At 46.5% G+C, this 22,017-nt stretch overlaps 1 protein-coding gene across 2 annotated transcripts in view; it reads right to left on the reverse strand.

The window, feature by feature from the left end:
* The window catches only part of DGKD (diacylglycerol kinase delta), a 1,999,080-nt gene that overhangs the window by 1,419,717 nt on the left and 557,346 nt on the right, over positions 1 to 22,017 (reverse strand). For both annotated transcript variants that reach the window (XM_069617880.1, XM_069617879.1), the window contains exon 5: positions 401 to 533. In XM_069617880.1, the coding sequence (XP_069473981.1) occupies positions 401 to 533 (133 nt within the window). The remainder of the gene's footprint in view (positions 1 to 400; positions 534 to 22,017) is intronic.

The raw sequence follows: 22,017 nt of genomic DNA on the forward strand, positions 1-22,017 counted from the left end.
CCACTACTAACGACCAGAGCATGAGAGTCAGATGAGCTTCAGCGGAGCGTGTTGCAGTATTCCAACCAGGCTAACAAACAAAGGCACGCTACAGTGCAAAACTCATCTTATGTGATGAAGGGCTAGAAATGCATTAATAGTCAAAGTAAAAAGAACAGGGCAGAAACCACTTCTTACTCATATGGGCTCATGGGAAACAATGGTGAGATACTTAGAAAAAAGGGCACATATCGGTAGACAACAAGGAAAAAAGCGATAGTAGAGTCAACACAAAAAGAGAAATGGGAGATGGCAGGTCTTTTTCACTTATTCACCTGAAAGCATATGAGAGAGAAGAGGTACATTTAATTGTATGTGAAAGTGCATGCGAGAGGTGGAACAAGAGAAGACAACTGCTTACCTTCACACGAAAGTCCATGCGAGGTGACACCTGATAGCGCCTCACGGCAGACGTTGCAATATGTTGGGCGCGCATGTGAGCAGGCGTACCAGTTGTGCATCCCTGAGAAGTGGTCCATACTGTACTGTGCAGACTAAAAATCAAGAAACAGATTTTCAACAAAGCATGCTTGCGAGCAACATGTATAACTGGTGGGAGGGGTTGTCTTAAATGGCTTTTTGGAGACAATTATAGGGGTGGTGGTCCATGGCTGGGGCCTCAGCCTATTTGTTACCATTTTCAGAAGGTGTTTAAAACATTCCAAATGAAACCACCACCATGAGAAGATCCCATATATCTGGCAGGTGTTTCATTCTGAAGTAATAAAAGGTTTTCCTTATCAAAATACTGCAATGGGCTGACCAGCCACATAGAAGACATACACCGCATCACATTTAGGGGTTCGGCAGGGAGTCCAATTTTTACTCCACGTTGCTCATTTAGTAGCTACACACACTTAAGTACAAGAGTTTACGTTGCACAACAGTTTGGAGTACTGTACTTAAAAAGAGGGATTTACAACATAACAATCTTAGTGGGTCTGCACTAAATCACAATCGTATTTTCAACATCACAAAGATCTGCAAAAAGACTACACAGGTTTGTGTTTTACAAAACCCCTTTGCATTTACACTACACCGCTATTAGGGTTTCTGCACAAAATGACAAGGACGCTATATCCCAGTGCTCTTAGTGGTTGTGCACTACACTACACCAATGCTAAGAGACTCTGCACTGAGCAGATTTGAAAGGTTTGCACTAAGCCAAAAGGAGGGATTCCACATAAACAGTATAAGAGCATTTCCCAATAGATCACTATAACAGGATTCATAACAAACTATGAGGAGTACTCAGAGAACCATTTCTGGGATTCTAGACAGCACTGATGCTAAATCAAAACTATGGATTTCAGATGAAACCACTAAGCAGAGATTGCAGCCACTGCAAGGTATTCCAAACAACACATTTCTGAGAAGGTTTCACACAAAAGAAAATTAGGAATTCTCCAAGAAAGTAGTACAATCAGTTGCACAGAAAATATCAGCAAAGAGAGTCTTATATGTATCTGGCAAGTGATTTCACAATAAATTATATGAGGAGCACAAAACGTAACCAGTTCAGGTGTTCCACACAAATATATACAAGGCTTCTCACAGACAACAGTTGCAAAAGGTTTCAGAAGGAGAGAGAAGCAGCAGTTCTTAGATATCTGAAATCTTCTTCCTTGCAAAATCTGTATCTTCATGTAACAGAAACACAGCATCATTCGTTTTACTCTTCAATTCTCAATACCACAGCAATATTAAGTCGCTAGTGGGAGATGCCATGTATGTGCGCTTTCCAAATTGTGAGAAACCAGAAGGTGTCTCACTCGCTAGTCGGCCAGGGTCTCTCTCTCTCTGGTGGCCAGGGCATGGTCATCGCCTTTGGATCCAGACCCTGGGGGTGGACCAGTGTGGCAAGATCACCTGGGCGAGGGGTCTTTGGGGAGTGGGAGACCTGATGGCGAGACGCGGTATCCCCTTCCCTGTAACACCTTTAACCCATCATATCCGGTAGTATATTTCCCTTCACAAACATGTTCACACAGACAGCCCACTTTGGGAGAAAACAGACTCACAGAGTAGCATTGTACAGGACATGTCCTACTACTATGGTCAGGTAAGGTCAGGCAATTGTTGGTGACCACTCACACCTGACTTCCATTACGCTTCCCCACATGGATAAAAGGCGGAGCACGAGAGCACACTCTGAGCGAGGCAACGTACACAAAGTGACAGTATTTTGCTGACAGCAGCTAAACGAGGGAAGAAAGATGGCAAACTAAGAAGTGTGCGCAAGGATGGAGATACCCTTGACCTTTCCAGCGAGAAACTGTCACTTTCCAAAGCCATTCAGATTCAACAGTGTAAGGCCAGGAAACCAGACTGAAGAATCCTGTATTGTGTGTCGGAGATACCCAGGGCCACCCTGCACTGATAAGCGATTTGGGGTTGAACAGCAGCCGCTGTGGTACCATCCTTGGCTCCAAGATCAAAGCAGCGCCAGAGAGATCAACACAGCCAGTGAGTTGAGGAGACCTATGCAAGACGGGTCTGTGTTGAAGTCAAAGTTGTGTTGGCAAGGAGCCAAGTGCTTTCCTTCATTTCCAAACTTTCCAAGCGCTTTAGAACTAGGCAATATTTGTGTTAACTGTTTTCTAAGCACTACAAGAGTCCAGAGGGGAGGAGGGTCACTAAATAAAGATAGTTAGAATGGAAACATAAGTGCAAACAACTGTTCAGATGGATGTATATATGGAAAACTATTACATTGTAAGTTAGCTTTGCTCACAGCACATGGTAAAGTCAGGCTGTGCTAAATATAGACTACAGGCAGGTTGGCAGAGAGCATGAGGAAACTCAGCAGCTGTTCCTGTCAATCACAAGCCAATGGAGACTAAAAAAGATTCAAGGCACGACAGAATACTATGGGAAAACAGTTTTATTTGTAGGAATTAATGGACCAGATAGATCAAATATAAGTTTATTGAGTTAAGTGCTGAGAGCATGGCATGAAGATGTGTTTTTGTATGAATGTTTATAACATAGTAAATTATGCTAAACAAGAGCAACAAAGTATTCCTGCATATGCAGCATAATGTTATGTAGTTTGTCCCAAACGGAACCTGGCCATGCACACTGGAGACTCTGCAGCATCCCTTGTATGGTGTGTGGGAGTGACGGGCCGTTTGGGCCCCCCTTGTACATTCTAAACGATATGGACCACTTTCTCACGCACTAGCGGGGGATGCCTCCGTTGCCCTTATACTTAACATTAGCATAGGTGGGGCTACTGCGGGATACACTTGGTGTCCATTTTGTGTGCCCTCGACTCCATCTTTGGACTAGGCCTCATTCCGATACTACGAAAAGGCTTCTCTCCCCTCTGCAGCGCTGCGCACAGCGCACTCATGGTCCCCACCTTTTCTTCCACTGTCTGAAAGCCTCACAAATCCCTTTCTCACGGATGCGGCGGGGACAATTGAAACAAATAGTAAAATGTATCATCTCACTCTTCCTCTGTGATCACTGTCCTTTGTGTGAACCGGCTCGAACCATGACTTGTAACTCATCCATCTCCACAAACCTGCTCCTACCGTCTTGCCCACGCTGTTGGAAAATTACTGCCAATGTAACCCTGTGCCCTCCTAAGGTATTCTCTTGATGTATCAGACGTGTGATCCCTGCTGTGCAGCCCACCCTAGAGTGCCCCCATTAAATCCAGAAACTCTGTTGCAGTATATTGTGTCCTAAAATGAACATATGTCAATTATACTCCCCACTCGCCTTGATGCGTTAAGAACCACCCAGTCACCCAGGCTATCACGAAGGACAAGACCCCTAAACCATGTATCTCAATGAAAGAAGATGTAATCATGTGAATGCAATTTATAGGTTTGCAAAGATTTACTCAAAGGTATATTAATGATGGTCATTTATTATATGTCTAGTGGTAGTTTCTCATGCCAGCTTAGTTAGTGTCAACTGTAGCTCGCCGTGACCTAACCCTCACCCCTCCTGGACACAGGCAGTTGGACCTCGTGACGCTCACCCTCCCGCCAACTGGGCAGCCTATCCGGAAGAAGAAGCGCCTACAGCAATATACGTAACATCGCTCCCCAACCAATCCTGTGCTAATGTAGTACCCTATGTTAATGATGTCATCGATGATGGGGTTTGGCTTTTAATTCCATGTACATGTATTGTTTGCCAGAGCGCTCTCGAGGCAGCAGAGTTCTCTGGATGCCAACTTTATATAAAGATTTATTAATCTTGCAACCTGTTCTCTTAGTCTCATTCCCTACTGGAATGTGTCATACTTTATAAGTTCGTATTGGTAAGTTGGGGAGTGAGCCTTTACATTTGGTGACCCCGGAGACGTGATCGAGAAGGGTGTGCCGAGAGAGGCCCGTGCCGTGCCGCGAGATCCGGGACGCCCCCAGCAAAATCATTGCCTGCGCGGTCGACCAGTGTGCGCACAAACAGAAAGGTTCCAAGGGTCCCTGTCATCTTTGCAAATACCCAACTGCTCGCCGAGGCAGGTCACGGCTTGGTTGGGGTACGGCGACGATTGTGGATAGACCATGAACGGAGGCTCTCGGACCAGCCCAGACACGGGAGTACTGGTTGTGAGATTGTCAAATGAGGGGCAAAATTGTGAAATAGCTGGTGTAAAGATAAATGGAAGAGGGTGGGGGAATTGAAATTTGGGCGTTAGGGACTGTGTGAGTGAAACTGTTCTGCTTTTCTTATCTATCTTTTGTATGGCCATTAGGTTGTTGTGACGACGAGATAAAAAGGAATATGGGATCCTAGCTCCAAAGGGGGGTAGAAGGTCGCGCCGCGTAGCATTGTCTCGACCAGTGCACAATATAAGTGGAGATAAAAGAGAAAAAAGAAGTAGGAGTATCATATATTTAGTATGCTCAGAGTAGTTATTTAGAATATTCTTTTTCCATATGAGCAGAATTCTTCAAGGAGGCAGCCTAAGGGGGCTTATAGGTGGGGAGTGAATGAGAAAATAAGAATAAGAAATAAGAGATTACAACAAAATAAAGGGGCGATTCACACCAGAGGGTAGTACATGTTCAATGTTGTGAAGTCAACTGTGTTGGTCTGCCGACAAAGCATGTGGGTGTTTATGTTATTTATGAAAAAAGAATTGATGAAAAATGTGTTTTGTGGTTCCTGAAGTAAGGTGTAAGTAAAAAGGTTATTGATATTTAACTTGGCGCGGGTCAAAAGGTATTGAAAAGAGTACTGGAAGGGTTTGTTTGTTGCATTGTGTAATACACCAAGTATAAGAGTGAAAAATACAGAAAATTGGGAAAAGACGTCATGGGAGGGAGTGCACCGTTAGCACATATTTGTCAGTGAGAAGATACAGAAATATCATGAATAATGGCTTACAGAGATAAAAGGAGAGGGCTCGTCCCAAATATGGCCAGAAGGAGGGTCCTTTGAGAAAAGAGTGTTAGATCTTGTTGCAACCCATTTGTTAGCAAAGTACCGAGGTAAGCAACTACAAAACAGACGTGAAATACTAGATGTATGGAGGATGTTTGAAGAAACATCCCTGAGCAGTGACGTAAATAAAGAAGTATCCACAGAAGTGCCTGCAGCCCTGACGGGGGAGGAGGGAGTAACCGCGGAGGAGTGTACAGTAAAAACAGGAGAAAATTATCTCACTAGGCTTTACCCATTATTAACGAGGCCCGCTGCAGGATACAGTGATCCCACTGCCACGGCCCCGCCACCCTATGACCCATGGGCCCACTAGTGCCCCTCTGGTGGGCATAGCGCGGCTTTCTGGGGATTTAGAAAGACAACTTGCCAGTACTCAAATGGAAATAACACGACTAAGAGCACTGTGTGATAGGGGACAGATCTTGCCCGGGTGAGGAGAGGTACCACCCAGTGTTGCCAGTGACTTGACGCCTCCACCCAGCGTAGCGGGGGGGTCTATACCATCTCCGCCGCCCCAGGAGAATGTGCCTAAGGGACCAGAACATGAGTAGCAATCGCAACAGAGTTCTTTTTTCCATTCAAATGACAAACCAATAAGAATAGTGCGAGCGGAAGCCGCAGGTCACCAAACAGGAGAAGGGCAAGGAGAGGGAGATTCGGATATGGAGATAGATGAAGTATGGAGTGATCTGGATGAGTACGAAGAAGGGGTAGCAGCAGCAGGATATTCGCTTCCATTATGGGAGGACCCGGAGGATGGGGGAGGGCTCCCAAGATGGCAAGGGAGACTGAGGCAAAGAGTAGAAAACATGTTGTTAGGCAAAGCAAAGAAGGTAACGTTAAGTAACAAAGGAAGTAAGGCCAAACTACAGATGCCTCTGATAGATAAGGGAGCGGGAGGCCCCACTTAATACCATGGGCACAGATGGACAAAAATAACTTGTTGAAACTACTCCCTCCACTTTCGGGCGGGGCGGGGAATTGGATACAAGCATTCGAAAAGAACACGGCAGGAGTACCCTTAGCCATAGGGGATGTAAAAAGTTTATTGGTGTCTGTAGTTGGAGATCAAGCAGATGGGGTGTTGGTGAAGGCCGGTTTCCCGGGAGTAACAATAAACTGTGAACGCCATGCTGGGTCGTCATTCAACAATGTGAGGGCGCAAGTGTGGGAAGCATTGCGGAGAACATTCCCAGACAACGCAGACTTACATTTAGTAATGCAATGCACTATGGGAGAGGAGGAAGAGTCTGCGCAATTGATCCTTCGAATGAAGGACATGTGGAGATCAGAAACGGGCACGGCGTGGGACCAATCCACCGCTCTTTTTTACTTTATAATTAAGCAAGGCCTCCCAAAGGAGGTACAGAAGGCCTTGGATAAAATAGCTGGGGTAGAAGCTAAAGGGTTGCCGGAGATTCAGCGCATAATAGTACATCATTGTAGGAGGATCAAAGAGAGAGAAAAGGAGATAGCACAGAGAAGAATGGCAGACGAAGCAAAGTTAGTTCAGAATAAACGAGTGAAGGTCGCGGCAATCAATTCAGAGCTACCCACTGAAAGGCAGGGGGAAGGAGAGGAGGGGTCAGGAAGTAAACCAGCAAGGATGGCAGCAACTTGGTCTGCAAACAGACAAGAGCAATTGGCGGGAGAGGAGCACTACGAAGGACCCCAATGGCAGGGCAGACCCGCGAGAGGACGAGGTGGGTACCTGGGACAGAGAGGAGGATTTGGGGGGGTGGCAAATAGAGGGTTTGGAGGACAAGGAATGAGAGGAGGACCCCAAGGGTCTGCTGGAATTGTGGGAGGTGGAGACATTTTTCCAGAGAATGCCGGATGCGATCGATGGGATATTACCAAGGGCCGCTGTCCATGGGAAATTAGCAACAATTTGGTCACCCCCATGCAGGAAGTCCCTATGGGTTACCAATGGGTGGGAGTGGGCAACACGAACAATGCTATAACGAGTATCCGCAGAGAGCACAACAAATGCCACCCAGACAGCAACCTCAGCAGCAAGGTATGCAACAAAAGATAGCACGCCAGAACACGATAGGAAACATTTTTGCAACAAGTGCCAATGGCGCACCGGCACCTTTTCGCGGCGCAGCTGTAGTTGGGGATGATGTCTTTTCCGTCCCCGGAACAGAAACATCACCAGACTAGAACAGCCCACAGAAAGCACTTGTATGTTCAGTCCTATAAACTACCCTATGTACAGAAAAGGAACCACTGGTGGGTGCGGAGATAGGCAACAAGCAGTTCATCTTTATGGTGGATTGAGGAGCTGAAAAATCGTGCCTTATGGAAGGCCGGTTCCCGCTCCCGGGAAGAAATTTGGAAACGCAGAGGTTTTCTGGGGCAATTTTGAAAGTTCCTTACACAAAAGATTTAGACAGAACGGGGGGGCACCTCTACTATATCATGAAGACTCACCTATACATTTGTTAGGACGGGACCTCCTGAGCAAATTAAATATGACCATCTCCTTAACAGAACGAGGGATAGTGTGCTCCACTCCGGCATGCCCAGTAAGAGCTATGTTAATGATCAGTACTATGACAAACGAAATAGCAGTAAGGGGAGTGCCCATAGATAGATATGTTCATTTACGGAATACGGGTGCTTGCTAGAGTGGTGCCCGAGATAACACGAAAAGAATGAGGGTCATCTGATTTTGTGTTTTGCCCAATTATGAACTCAGATGTAGTGCCAGGTACAATCATGTCCATTGATTTGGAGGGGGTACAGGTTTCATGCAAACGTATTGCGGTGAAAGGACTGGACACACATGGATGCAGAGTGGAGAACAGTGCTGTGCATAGATCCAAATGTAGCTTTGCGTGATTTGACTGATGAGGAATTGTTCACTGACAATGATACTGATGGGGAAATTATAATGGAAATAATTGTACCTTGTGACATAATGATCCAGCACAGAGAAATACACAACCCCCTCATGGCCAGCGTTAGTGCACCACCCACTATATTTGATGATGATATGGGAAAAGTACTGCCAGAACTATGGACAACAGGCCCTCACGACGTAGGGTTTTTGCAAGAGGTCACGCCCATAAAATTAAAACTGAAACTGGTGCAATCCCACCTACAGTGAAGCAATACCCATTATCAAGAGAAGCAGAGGAAGGAATAAAAGAAACTATAACTGCATTATTACAACAAGGTATAATAGTGGCATTAAATTCCCCCTTAATACAGTGATTTACCCAATCAAAAAAGCAAGGGGTGTGGCTTGGAGGATGATACAGGACCTCCGCCCACTTAATGACGTCATACAGAAAGAATTCCCTCTAGTACCTAACCCTGCATCAATTTTGTGTAGTATCCCAAACAAGGCCACATGTTTCACAGTTGTAGATTTGAAAAATGCCTTTTTCTCAGTGCCACTCGACCACAGTTGTCAGTATCTCACAGCATTTACATTGGGGAGCAACAGATATGAACAATGTAGATTGCCACAAGGGTACTGTGAGAGCCCCAGGGTCTTAAATAGGATTTTGCATGAAGACCTTGGTAATGTGGATGTAGAGAGCACGATAATCCAATACGTGGATGACCTCATCTGCAGTACGAGTGAAGAACAGTGCAGATTCCATTACATTGCTAAATTTACTAGCTACAAAAGGATACAAGGTGGATAAGGGTAAACTTCAATACTGCCTAGCAGAAGTTTTATACTTAGGACAAATGATTTCAAAAGATGGTAAAAGAATTATACCTGACAGGGCAGCAGCAATACGTCACACAGTAATCCCCAACACAGTGAAGGACATGCAGACATTTCTTGGCATATGTAATTATTGCTGTGCATGGATCCTGGATTATGCAGCCTACACACGCCCGTTATTGCAAGGGTTAAAAGAAGCACAAAAGAACAGTGCCCCAATAAAATGGACACAGGAAATTATGACACAATACTTTAAATTAAAAGACCTCGTCACACACGCCCCAGTTCTAGCGCACCCCGATTATTACCTGGAGTTCTACCTCTTTTCACACTGCAATGGAATACTGATGACAGCAGTTCTAACACTGAAAACATCACTAGGCCACAAGCCATTGGCCTACTACAGCAGCACATTAGACTCAGTGATGCAGGGACACTTCGCGTGGGAACAAGCTCTCGCAGCAGCGGCCTTCGCAATAGAGAAAAGCGCCACGATTGTAATGGGATGCTCATCAGTGACACTGTATGCAGAGCATTCACTATTTGCTATTCTGGCGAGATCAAAATTGACACTCACCACACAAAGAGCAACAGCTTATGAGATCATACTATCCAGCCCAAATGTCCATGTAGTTAGGTGTAAAAGTGTAAACCCTGCTACATTCATTACAGAGCCCTGCACTGTAGAAGACAGGCAAGCACATGATTGTGCCACACATGAGGGAGAAGATGACATTCCAAAAGCAAGTGAAAATGCCCTCGAAGAAGGTGAGATATACTTCGTGGATGGGTCAGCATCAATTGACAGTGAGACAGGAGAAAACCACGTAGGAGCAGTAGTAGTAAGAATAGAAGGGGAAGAGTACGAAGTTATAGTGCAGAAACGCCTTCGATCACACTATTCAGCACAAGCAGTGGAATTGATCGCACTAATTGAGGCATTACATACAACCAAAGGATGTGCAGTGACAATATATTCTGATTCGGCATACGTGACAACGACAGTACATTCCGCGTTATCACAATGGCGGAGGAGAGGGTTTAGGGGGGCAGATGTCTCGCCAGTACAACACGCAGCACTATTGAATGATTTGATTGAGGCACTTGCAGAGCCGTCAGTGGTATCGTGGGTCAAGTGCCAGGCACACACCAACAACACGGACGCGATCTCGCTCGGGGATGCGGCAGCGGACGCCGCAGCAAAAGAAACAGCCTACTTTAATGTCCCCCAACAGCTCAAATGCATTGTAAAAACACTAAACAAAGAAGAGCAAGAGGGGGGGGTACACCTGCACCCCATACTGCAAATAATAGAGCTACAAAGGCATGCACCCCTAGAAGAGCAAGAATTATGGGGAAAAAGAGGATGCAAACAGTCACCCACAGATTTAATATGGCGACAGGAAATGACAGGAAAAGTAGTCATGCCCGTGGAACTATTACAAATAGCGTTTTAACAAGCACATTTTCCAACGCATGTAACAAAACAACATATTGCAGCAGACATTCAGGAAGAATGGTTTGTCCCCAATTTACAAGAGCACTTATCCAAATTAACATTAGAATGCACGACATGCCAAATATACAATTCAGGTATGACAATCAGGACATTACGAGGAACACTGCCATGCCCTGTGGGACCTTTCAGGGAGCTCCACATTGACTATGCAGATATGGGAGAAAGATGTGACGGGGCACGATAAATCATTGCAATAGTTTGCCCCTTCTCACGTTGGGTGGAAGCTGGACCATGTGCACACCCCGATGGAAAATGCGCTGCAAAGTTTTTGGTACGTGAAGTTTTCTCCAGGTTGATTATTTGCGATGTAATCAGGTCAGATAACGGCACCCATTTTGTAAATGACCTCTTCAAGGAGGTGACCACGTTGTTAGGAGTAAAGCACTAATTATGTTCGATTTATCACCCACAAGCTAACGGATTGGTAGAAAAAAATCAACGGCCTGCTTAAAAGCAAATTGTCCAAATTATGCAACACACTTAAAAAGAACTGGGTGTACTGCTTGCCCTTAGCACTGCTCCAACTCAGAACGCAACCAAGTCAGGATCATCATTTGAGCCCGCACAAAATAGTGACGGGACTGCGCATACATATGCCACTATCCCCAGTTCGAACAGCATCCGACGCTCACAGAGCTGCCACAGTGCTAGGGGATGAATTTAAGGAATACCTCACCCAACCGACACGTGCAGTGCGAAGCATAGCGAAGCAAATAGCACCCCCATTTACACAGTATAATGAAACAGTACAACAACGCCGGCACAAGATAGCCCCACAGGACAGCTAATGCTAGGAGAAAATGTGTATGTGTGCAGTTTCGTGCGGAGATGGAACTCCCCTCGATTTCATGGCCCATACGAGGCGATTTACTGCACTCCCACGGCAGTAAAGGGTAAGGGGTTGAAGTACTGGGTGCATCTCTCAGATGTGAGAACGGCACACAATAGTACAACACCCCAAAGTGAACAGCAGAGCCAAGATGTTACAATTCCCTGAAATAGAGAAGAGGAATATAAGGCACAAAATGAGACGGTGGAAAACAGGAAAAATAAAATGATTGAAAAGAGCATGCAAACAGAAAATTAACTAAAAACTGAGCAATATACATAAAAGGATTTTAAAAGGAGTATGCAGTACATATCTCTCTTTCTGTCTCTTACTATCTCTTTAAGTCCTTCCTTCCACTTACCTTTCCAATTATCTTATGCATTATAAAAACGAGTTCAAAGAATAAAAGTAGAAAAGTGAATGCCAGGAAAAGTAGGTCAGCACCTACTAAAAGGTTTTGTTTCTGGAATATATTTAAAGGATATCAGTAAGAAATGTGTAAATGCTAATGTGCGTTTTTTATGGAAAAGAAAAATGTGTATAAATATATAAAGTATTTTTGTGTACTTAACCCTTTCATATCGCCCCTTCAGGTGGAAATATGATGGAGAGGAGGGCCCTCACTAACAACAACTACAATTTAGATAGTGATAGGGTAGATAATAGAGTGAATAGATATTATAACTATGACTGCGGTTTATATTTTGCAGCGATAGTGTTTTCTGTGATTTTATTTTGCCTTGGAATTTACTGGAGCCTGACTTTCATAATATGAAAGAGGGGGGGAGTGAGGTACACCTAATACAAGAAGGATCAAGCCTTATATGGGCTGGAGTTAAGACAATTTGGTCACATAATGCCTCCCTAAATGATAATCTTACAACGTTGTATAAAAACCGAACTGTCAAAACCCCTGTTCTTACATATGCTGCTATGGGTTTCGATAGTGATGATGAAACCAATGAATATGATGGTGATTATTCCCTGTTCGGTATACCTGATCTGACATATACAAACACACATGCAACCACAGAAACAACCTTAAATGGCACTAATATGCACTTTAGCCCCAATGCCCCAACCACCCAAGATCATTCAGTACCACAGTCCTGGCAAAATGCTAATGAACGGAGTGATGCAACATGGGCAGACATTTTTCCTATAAAGTATCAGAGAGTAAAAATGCTACAAAATGGTCAAGGGGGAGCAGGAGGTGAAAAAGGGGGGCGGAAGGGAAGAGTTATGATGCATACCATGGCCTGGGTTTAGATGAGATTGAAGACCCCCACCACCCGAAACAATCTAACAAATGGTACTCAGACATGAGTGCAACAGCCAAACAAGGAACGAATGAGAGCTGCTATGTTTAGTCTCTCATTCCTCATACCTCGGGCACCCCCAAGGTTTTTATACCTCAAGAAGTGCCCTTGTCGGATGCCCAAAGTTTGGTTCATCTAGTATTGTGTAGGATTCAAAGCACCTTCCACTCACACACAGTTACAATAGAAATGCTGCAGAACGTAAAAACCGGCACGTATAAGCCACAAGGAGTGATTTGCATCAAGGAACCATTTTTTGTTATCAAAAGGACACGGTTCACTGAAGACAAGTGGCATGACGAAACAATCACGTGCAAAGCAGAGGCACTGGCAGGTCTAACGGAAGAGAACTTTCAATGGGTCAAAGAGACATGCACTCCGGTCTGGTCCCAGCACATCGCAAAGCTCACGTGGGTTACAGCTCTCGAGAAACCCATCAAAACATAGAAAGAAATTGCACATGAACTTTGTTTCCATGGCGAAGAGAAGGTACAGATGGGCTCTAACAGACAATGCAACAAAACGATCATCACCCCGGACATGAAAAAGGGTACAGCAGCACTCATGGATGGACATGTATTGGGTATGTGGCAAGCCAGCATACCTGCATCTCCCGCCATCGTGGAGGGGTACCTGTGCCATAGCCACACTGCATTCGGCATTAATGGTGATTCCAGAAAGCCATATCCAAGGAGGGAGACATTCGGCTGACATATCGGCAGCACCCCAGCCAGCAACTACAGAGGCCCCCACCTACGACATTCTGTCTGAAAACGAACTACAAGACAGAGTATCCCGCAAAAGAAGGTCATCCAACTACATCTCCAGCAAGTCATCAGAACTCCTGGCTGAGATTCCAGACAAGCTCTTCAACTCTACCGAAACATTTTTTTGTGTCCCTCCTGATGCCCTGACTTCAGACACAAACAAACGCCAAATGGCTGCAGATCATCTGCTTGGAGCTGATCCAACTGGCTAACTACACTGAAGAAGGATTCAACGTGATCAAGATGGAACTCCGTGCCCTGCGGTTAATGACAATGCAGAACCGGTACGTCCTGGATCTCCTCACAGCAATGGACGGCAGTGTTTGCTGAAAAGTAGGGAGTGCCTGCTGCACATTCTTACCTTCTGAAGACACGGACAATGGGACCCTTTCCCACGTAATCTCGGCCGTGCATAGTTTGGGGGAAAGAATGCAGAAGGAAGGAGGGATAGAGCCAAGTAGCTGGTTCGATGACATCTTCAATTGGATACCGTCCTGGTTTAGTGTGATGATGAAAATGTTTGTCCCACTCATTGTGTTCCTGTTGCTATTCTTCTGTGTGTGCCAGGTGGGAATTCGATGTTGTGCAAAATTAATGCCTAGTTCTGCAATGATGATGGTAACAATGGGCAAATCGACAAAGGTGCAAAATATGAAAGATGCACAGATCCAAACTGGGGAGTCAGGTCCCTCTAAGTAGCGCATGACTGCAGTATACCGCCATCCGGGGGATAGAGTGGATAACTTGTACCACACCACAATCAAAGAGCCACATGAACTACAGTGGTATAGAGGGGTCTGGGTGGACCTGGACGGGGAATATACATGACATGTACTGCTGATGAATATGCCAGAAGGGGTCAGAGTTTACGAAGCGTGTGTAGGACTTGGATGCCAATCGAAGGGACACCTGCATGGGACGAAGCAGTACAAGAAGCAGAGTACTATCGGAATGAAAATAATCGTAAAGATTAGTTTGTTACTTTAGATGTAAGGAAAGGGGGGAATGTGTGGGAGTGACGGGCCGTTTGGGCCCCCTCTCATACATTCCGCACGATTTGGACCACTTGCTCACGCACTAGCGGGGGACGCCTCCATTGCCCTTATGCTAACATTAGCATAGGTGGGGCTATTGCGGGATACACTTGGCGTCCATTTTGTGTGCCCTCGACTCCATCTTTGGACTAGGCCTCATTCCGATACTACGAAAAGGCTTCTCTCCCCTCTGCAGCGCTGCGCATAGCGCACCCACCTTTTCTTCCACTGTCTGAAAGCCTCACAAATCCCTTTCTCACGGATGTGCCGGGGACAACTGAAACAAATAATAAAATGTATCATCTCACTCTTCCTCTGTGATCACTGTCCTGTGTGTGAACTGGCTTGAACCATGACTTGTAACTCAACCATTTCCACAAACCTGCTCCTACCCACTTGCCAGCGCTGTTGGAAAATGACTGCCAATGTAACCCTGTGCCCTCCTAAGGTATTCTCTTGATGTACCAGACGTGTGACCCTGCTGTGCATCCCACACTAGAGTGCCCCCATTAAATCCAGAACCTCTGTCGCAGTATATTGTGTCCTAAAACTAACATATGTCAATTATACTCCCCACTCGCCTTGATGTGGTAAGAACCACCTAGTCACTCAGGCTATCACGAAGGACAAGACCCCTAAACCATGTATCTCATAAAAGTCTCAATGAAAGAAGATGTAATCATGTGAATGCAATTTATAGGTTTGCAAAGATTTACTCAAAGGTATATTAATGATTGTAATTTATTATGTCTAGTGGTAGTTTCTCATGCCAGCTTAGTTAGTGTCAACTCTATCTCGCCGTGACTTAACCCTCACCCCTCCTGGACACAGACAGCTGGACCTCGTGATCCTCACCCTCCCGCCAACTGGGCAGCCTCTTCGGAAGAAGCAGCGCCTACAGCAATACATGTAACATCGCTCTCCAACCAATCCTGTGCTAATGTAGTACCCTATGTTAATGATGTCATTGATGATGTTGTTTGGCTTTATAATTCCATGTACGTGTATTGTTTGCCAGAGCGCTCTCGAGGCAGCAGAGTTCTCTGGATGCCAACTTTATATAAAGACTTATTCATCTTGCAACCTCTTCTCTTAGTCTCATTCCCTACTGGGATGTGTTATACTTTATAATGTTGTATTGGTAGGTCAGGGAGTGAGCCTTTACAATGGCAAGAAAGACAATTTTGGAGGAGCTCGGCTGGTATCTAGTGACCAAGTCAAAAGTATTTAAGCCCCAGGTCCAGCATCAGTCTTCAGGACCTGGGAGCCAGCGAAGGACGACAGAATGCTGGTCTGAAATGGCAGAGTCCTCTGTCATTTCCCCAATCCTCGTGATCTGTAAAGATTATAGTCTTGTTATCACCTGCAAGATAGACTCATGGCTTTGAATTCCCTAGAGGGGTGCATTTACTCTGATTTGAGGGTGATGAGGGGGTACCCCAAAAATATTTAAGGGGCGCCCCATGTAAACTGAGGCTCGCTTTCAGTGGTGACCCCTTGACGTGACCTTAGTCTCTTCCCCTGTACTTTGCAAAGCCCCAGGCAGGTCAGCCACGCCCAACTGTAGTGATCAGACTCCTAACTCAAAAAACCCATGTATCCTGAGCGACTTTAGTAGAAGCCATTTTTAAAGAAATCCTTTTTGCTCACTGGAGCGGGGCATGGCTCCAGAACGACAGGCATGGGGACTTTGCAACAGAGAGAAACTCAAGTGAACAACGCCCACGTGAGTATACTCTTTTTTTTAAAATGTGTTTATTTATAAGTCAGCGCACAGGTGAACATATACATTAATATTAGCTTGCGGGCCCCCTAGATGCATATAGATTGACATTTCCCTTATCCCGCCCTCGTTATCCCCAGATGGATCTGGTCTCCCAGTCTCATTGGGCCGGGCGATGAGTACTCGCTGGTTAAGTCTAGGGCTCTCGCGATTAAGCATGGCTTATAGGTCAGGGCCGGATAGTTCTATTCATAGTGTAGCAGCGGTGCACAAATTTTAACCCACCAAAGGGTCGTCAGGGGGCCTTCTGCATACTTCCAGGTGCGTGCCACAGTGATTTTGCCTGCCAGCAGCAGTTGGGTTATCAACGCTGCCTTCCTTCCTGTTCTCGGGTAAGAGCCTGGTATCGGGATCCCCAGGAGGACATGCTCGGGGCCAGCGGTATTATCACTTGGGTAATATCCTTTATTGCGGTGAGGCATTGGGACCAGTACTCCCTTACCTTAGGGCATGTCCACCACATGTGGAGATAGGATCCTGGGAGGACGCAGAGGCACCAGCAGTATGGGTCCAATGCCTGCTGGAAGTGGTCAAGACGGATGGGGGGGTGAGTACCAGCGTAGAAGCAGTTTGTGGGCGCATTCCTGGTTGGTGATGCAGGGGGAGGTCATGCACGTTCTCGACCAGATGTCCATCCAGGTTTGGTCCTCTATAACGTGACCCAGATCTGCCTCCCATTGGGTCATATAAGAGGGCTTACTACGGAAGGGGTCCTCCTGCAATAGTTTATAAAGGGCCGAGATCTTCCCTCGGGCCGGCAGGTCCTTTACTGTGAGCTCTAGAGAAGCGGGGGCTCCTGTTTCTGCAGCTCGGGTCTGGGGGTAGGAGCACCAGTGTCTCAATTGGGCGTAGGTGAACCCATCTGTTTCTGCAAGTTGAAAGGTTATTTTGCATTGCTCGAAGGTGCGAGGGACGCCCCCTTCGAAGAGCTGCCCCAGCGATTCGAGACCTCCCGCCACCCAATTTCTAAAGTTCGTTGGGCAGGGGCCCGAGGAGAAGGCTGGGTTAAGAAAGATAGGGGAGAATGTACTCAGGTCCCCTTGGATACCTTTGTGTCTGCGGGCCCAATCCCAGGCCCTCATTGATTGTTTAGTGGAGGTCAGCATGCTTGCCCAAGACAGGCGCAGTGCGGAGGGAATAAACAGGAGAAAGTGGAGGGGGAGAGAGAGACAGGATTGTTCGATCGACACACATTTCGGGCGCCCCAAAGCAATTCCCCATGCTTGAAAGTGAGCCAGCTGTACCGCAATTTGATATTTGCGGAGGTCTGGAACCCCTAATCTTCCCAATTTCACACTGCCCATCATGGTTTTTCGAAGGATACAGGCTTTCTTGCCCCTCCAGATTAAGTCAATAATTTTCCTTTGCAGCCGCTGCAGGGGGGTAGGGGCGGAATTGAGGTGGGTAGGGAGGAGCAGGCGTAGAGGAACCGTGGAAGGAGGTTCATTTTGCATGCCGTAATGCGGCCCAAAGGGGAGATCTCTTGCGACAGCCAGCGATTGAGGTCCTTTTCCAATTCCTCAAAGAGGGGGAGTTTGTCTGGTATACTTTTGCTGGGTGGACGGGGATCTGGACCCCCAAGTATGGAATAGATTTGACGCTCCATTGGAATGGTCTTTGTTTCTCTAGGACTTCCCTTTCGCCTGGGCCCAGTCCCACCCCTAGGGCCACCGCTTTTCCGAAATGGATGGCGAAACCTGATACTCTCCCGAAACTTTGAATTTCGGTCAGGGCCGCCTTCATGGAAGCCGTGATGTCAGTGATGGTCAACAACACATCATCGGCGTAGAGGGCAATCTTATGTTGGGTGGGGCCTATCTCCGGGCCTTTGATCCGAGGATGTCGACGAATGCGTTGGGCCAGGGGATCCATGGCCAAAGCGAAGAGTAGGGGGGACAAAGGGCATCCTTGTCTCATTCGCACTGAAGAGGAATCGGGTCTGACAAGAGGCCGTTGACTCTCAGCCGTGTATTGGGGGATTGATAATTAGCCAGGACCATTTTCTGAAAAGTCGGGCCGAAGCTGAAGGCCTCAAGGGTGAGGCGTAGATAAGTCCAATCCACTTTGTCAAAGGCTTTGGTTGCATCTAGGACCAGCAGGGTGATTTGTTGCGCTTCCCGATTGGCGACCTCTACTGTATACTAGGTAAAGTGCTCTGAGGATGTTGTCTCTCGTTGACCTGTGGGTTATGAACCCAGTCTGGTCCGGGTCTATAATGCTAGGGAGGATAGGCGTAAGGCGGTTGACCAGAATCTTGGAGTATATGTTGACGCCTAGGTTTAATAATGAGATGGGTCTATACGAACTATTGTCCTTAGGATCTTTTCCGGGCTTGAGGATGAGGACCGTGATGGTTTCTGCATAGATGGGGTGATATTCCCGGTGGCAGCAAACGAGTTGAAGAGCCGGGTTAAGGGGGACACGAGTTGAGGACGGAAGAGTTTGTAGAATCGGGTGGAGAACCCATCTGGGCCTGGGCCTCTGGATTTTAGGCTTTTTATGGCTTCCTCGAATTCCTCGCTTGTAATGTACATTTCGAGTCCTTCACTCGCCGCAGTCGTAAGGACTGGGAGAGCTGCATCTCAAATATAAGACTGTTGTTCGTTTAGGTTCCTCTGGACTGCTGTCATTATCTCCGATTGGTGGGCTACCGCCAGGCATAGCTTCTCACGTTACGCGCATTGGACCGCCCCCTGAGGATCACGGAGGCCCAGTATGGCATTTCTTTTTTTCACTTTGGCCAGTTTATTTACCAGCAGCTTGTTAGCTTTGTTATTGTTGACATAGTACCATTGTTTTGTTCTGGTTAGTAAATTTGCTGTGGCATCGGCGTAATGCGCCTCCAGTCTCTTTCGTGCCACCTGTAGGGCCCTATAGGATTTCGGGTACCAGCCCTTCTGCTTGTGAATGGCTTCCGCCTCTCGGACTTCGGCTTCCAGGATGGCACGGGCCACCTGGTTTTGTTTGTGGAAGGCTGCGCCTTGGGCATTCAGTTCCCTCTGGGCACCACCTTCATGGCGTCCCAGGTGTTGGCCAGGAGGTTTCCTCGTTGTGTTTTTCCATGAAGAGGTTTTTTATTGTTCTGGCAATGGAGTCCCTCACTGCCATATCACCCAGGATAGGGTCATATAGGTTCCATCGGCGGCGAGGGGGGTGGTCTGGGTTGTGAGCTCGCAGGATCAGAGGGACTGGAGCATGGCCTGGGAAGATCCGGGGGCCGATGGTGATGTCATCTGTGAAGGCCAGGATCTGGGGGGAGGCTAGCGGTAAGTCAATTCTGGAAAAGGTGCGGTGCACATATGAATAGAAGGTGAAGTTCTTCTCTTTCCGGAAATAACACCCTCCAGGTGTCAACGACATTTAGCGTTCGAAAAAGGTGGAGCCGGTCTTCTGCCAGTTTTAGGTCCCTGGATGATGGGGGGGTGCGATCTGTCTTTGAGTGGGTCTGGAGCTCCGCTAAAGTCTCCCCCGATGGCGACTTGCCCCTCCTCCAAGTCTCGGTAGAACGCTTCCTGATGCTCATTCGGCGCATAAACTGAGATAAGGGTGTAGAGTTGGTTGAAAATTATGCATTAGATTGCGATGAAGCGGCCCTCCTGGCATCGTAGTAAGTCTAGGGCCTGCGGTTTAAGCTCTCTTGCAAAAAGAATGGCGATGCCTCCCTTCTTGGTGCCGTTGGAAGCCAAGAATTGTAGAGGAAAAAGTCTGCTGTGCAGGTGGGAGAAGTCTGCCGGGATCAGGTGAGTCTCTTGCAGGGAGGCTACTGAGGTTCCCTCATCCTGCAGCCTCTGCAGGATAGATTTCCTTTTCAGAGTGGAATCTAGGGCCCTGACATTTAGGGTGGTAAACTTCAGTTATAGGTGTGGGGGTTGGCCCTCTAAGTTTTCTTGCCGCGGGAGAGGGGTTTGTGGGGGGGTCAAGTCAGCCACAGTTGTGGGGGCAAGCTGCTTTGGGTTCTCCTGATGCTGATGTTTTTCAAGTAGTCTCCAACGGGAGGTATAAACTTCTAACAATGGCCTCCAATGGGGGGCCAGAACCGTAGCCAGGGGGACCGGTTTTAACTTATCGGTACCTCCCCTCGCCACCCAGGCTCTCATCAGCCAAAGTTGTTGAGTTTCACTCCAAGGGTAAAACGGTGACATCCACCTTGGAGGAGGATATGGACCGCATGGGGCCCGCAGCAGGCTCAAGTAAGCTGGGTTCCAATTCTATGTGTTCTTTAAGGATTCCGTTGATCTTCATTTAGGTTTGCGGTTTCTCTGCACCCTTGTCCAGGGAGCGCGCCTAGACTTGGGGGAAGCTGTGCCCCGTGAGAATACTCTTGCAGGTGATAACAAAATGGGAACATGTATGTGTATGATATGGTGACGTGAAAGATATGGTATGGTGATGTGAAAGATATGGTATGGTGATGTACAAGGTCAATGGAATAAGGACTTGGTGATTTATTTTGGCATAGGACTTTTGGTGATGAAGTATTGGTAATGAATTATAAAGTAGGACTTTTGGTGATAAGGCACAAGAGTGGATAGGTTAGATTGGATTTCAGGTGATGTGTATAGGAGTAGATTGGATAAAAAGTGGGGCATGTATAAGGACTGGGAGGTAGTACCACACATTATTCTTCTTATGACGATAAAAGCAATAAGTGGTATTAAGTAGCGGCTCGGTATAAAGGAATGGGCCTGGATGGTAGTCTATTTTTTATATTTTCTCTTGCTGTCTTTTGTGCTAAAAAAGGAAGGAAGGTGGGTGAGTCGCGGTGTGTGTGTGGGTGAAATCAACATGAAGAAAGTGTAAAAGGGGTGGGGATAAAGTGGGTTGATCTGTATTTTTGAAGCATGTGCAGCCTAGCAGTAGGGTTTACGTGAAGCATTAGGGACACGTGCAATATTATGGAGGAAGGAACACCAATAAAACACATGCATAGGGTTCTGCCACTGTGTTGTGACAGAATAAATAAACAATTGATAGTAACAACAAAGGAAGGGGGGATGTTCTGCTCCTGGCCAGAGCAGGGCGCCCATAACAGAAACATGCTAGAAAACATTTCCATCTTTGTAGCAGCAAAATATGAAGGAAACTCCCAAAAAAAAGAAGAGATTCTAGATCTCTCTAAATTAGTGGAGGATATAGGAGATCAGGAAGGTGAAAAAGAGATCCAATGTAAGGGGATATACCCTGTAACGCCTAAACCTGCAGTAGGGTATACAAGCCCAGTCTATAAGCCTCCAGAGGCAGAGAGAGTGTCAACAGGATAATCAGGATTAGCAACTAGGAGGGGGAACTTGAGAGCTTTTGCACCTCCATATAACCCATCCACAAGCTCTAATATGCTGTAGTATTAGTGTACACAGAGGGTCCACAAGTAGACATTGACAATGAGCTAAGAGCATTGCGGGAAAGGTTGGTCAGGTTACAAGAATCTGAAGAAGTATCACCAGAAATAAGGAAACCGGTGCAGAAAACAGGGGATTGGAATTCAGGAGAGTATTTGTTTAGGTTTAACCCTGGGGCAATAAGAAATGTTTGTGTTGAAAAAGATGATGGGCAGAGGGTATGGACGGTCCTGGGACAAGAAGTACAACAAGCAAGGGATAATGGAGGGAAATATCAAGGTGGTAGAAATA

The sequence above is a fragment of the Ambystoma mexicanum genome, chromosome 10, assembly GCF_040938575.1.
Source record: "Ambystoma mexicanum isolate Mex_15411 chromosome 10, UKY_AmexF1_1, whole genome shotgun sequence".
NCBI classification, from domain to species: Eukaryota; Metazoa; Chordata; class Amphibia; order Caudata; family Ambystomatidae; genus Ambystoma; species Ambystoma mexicanum.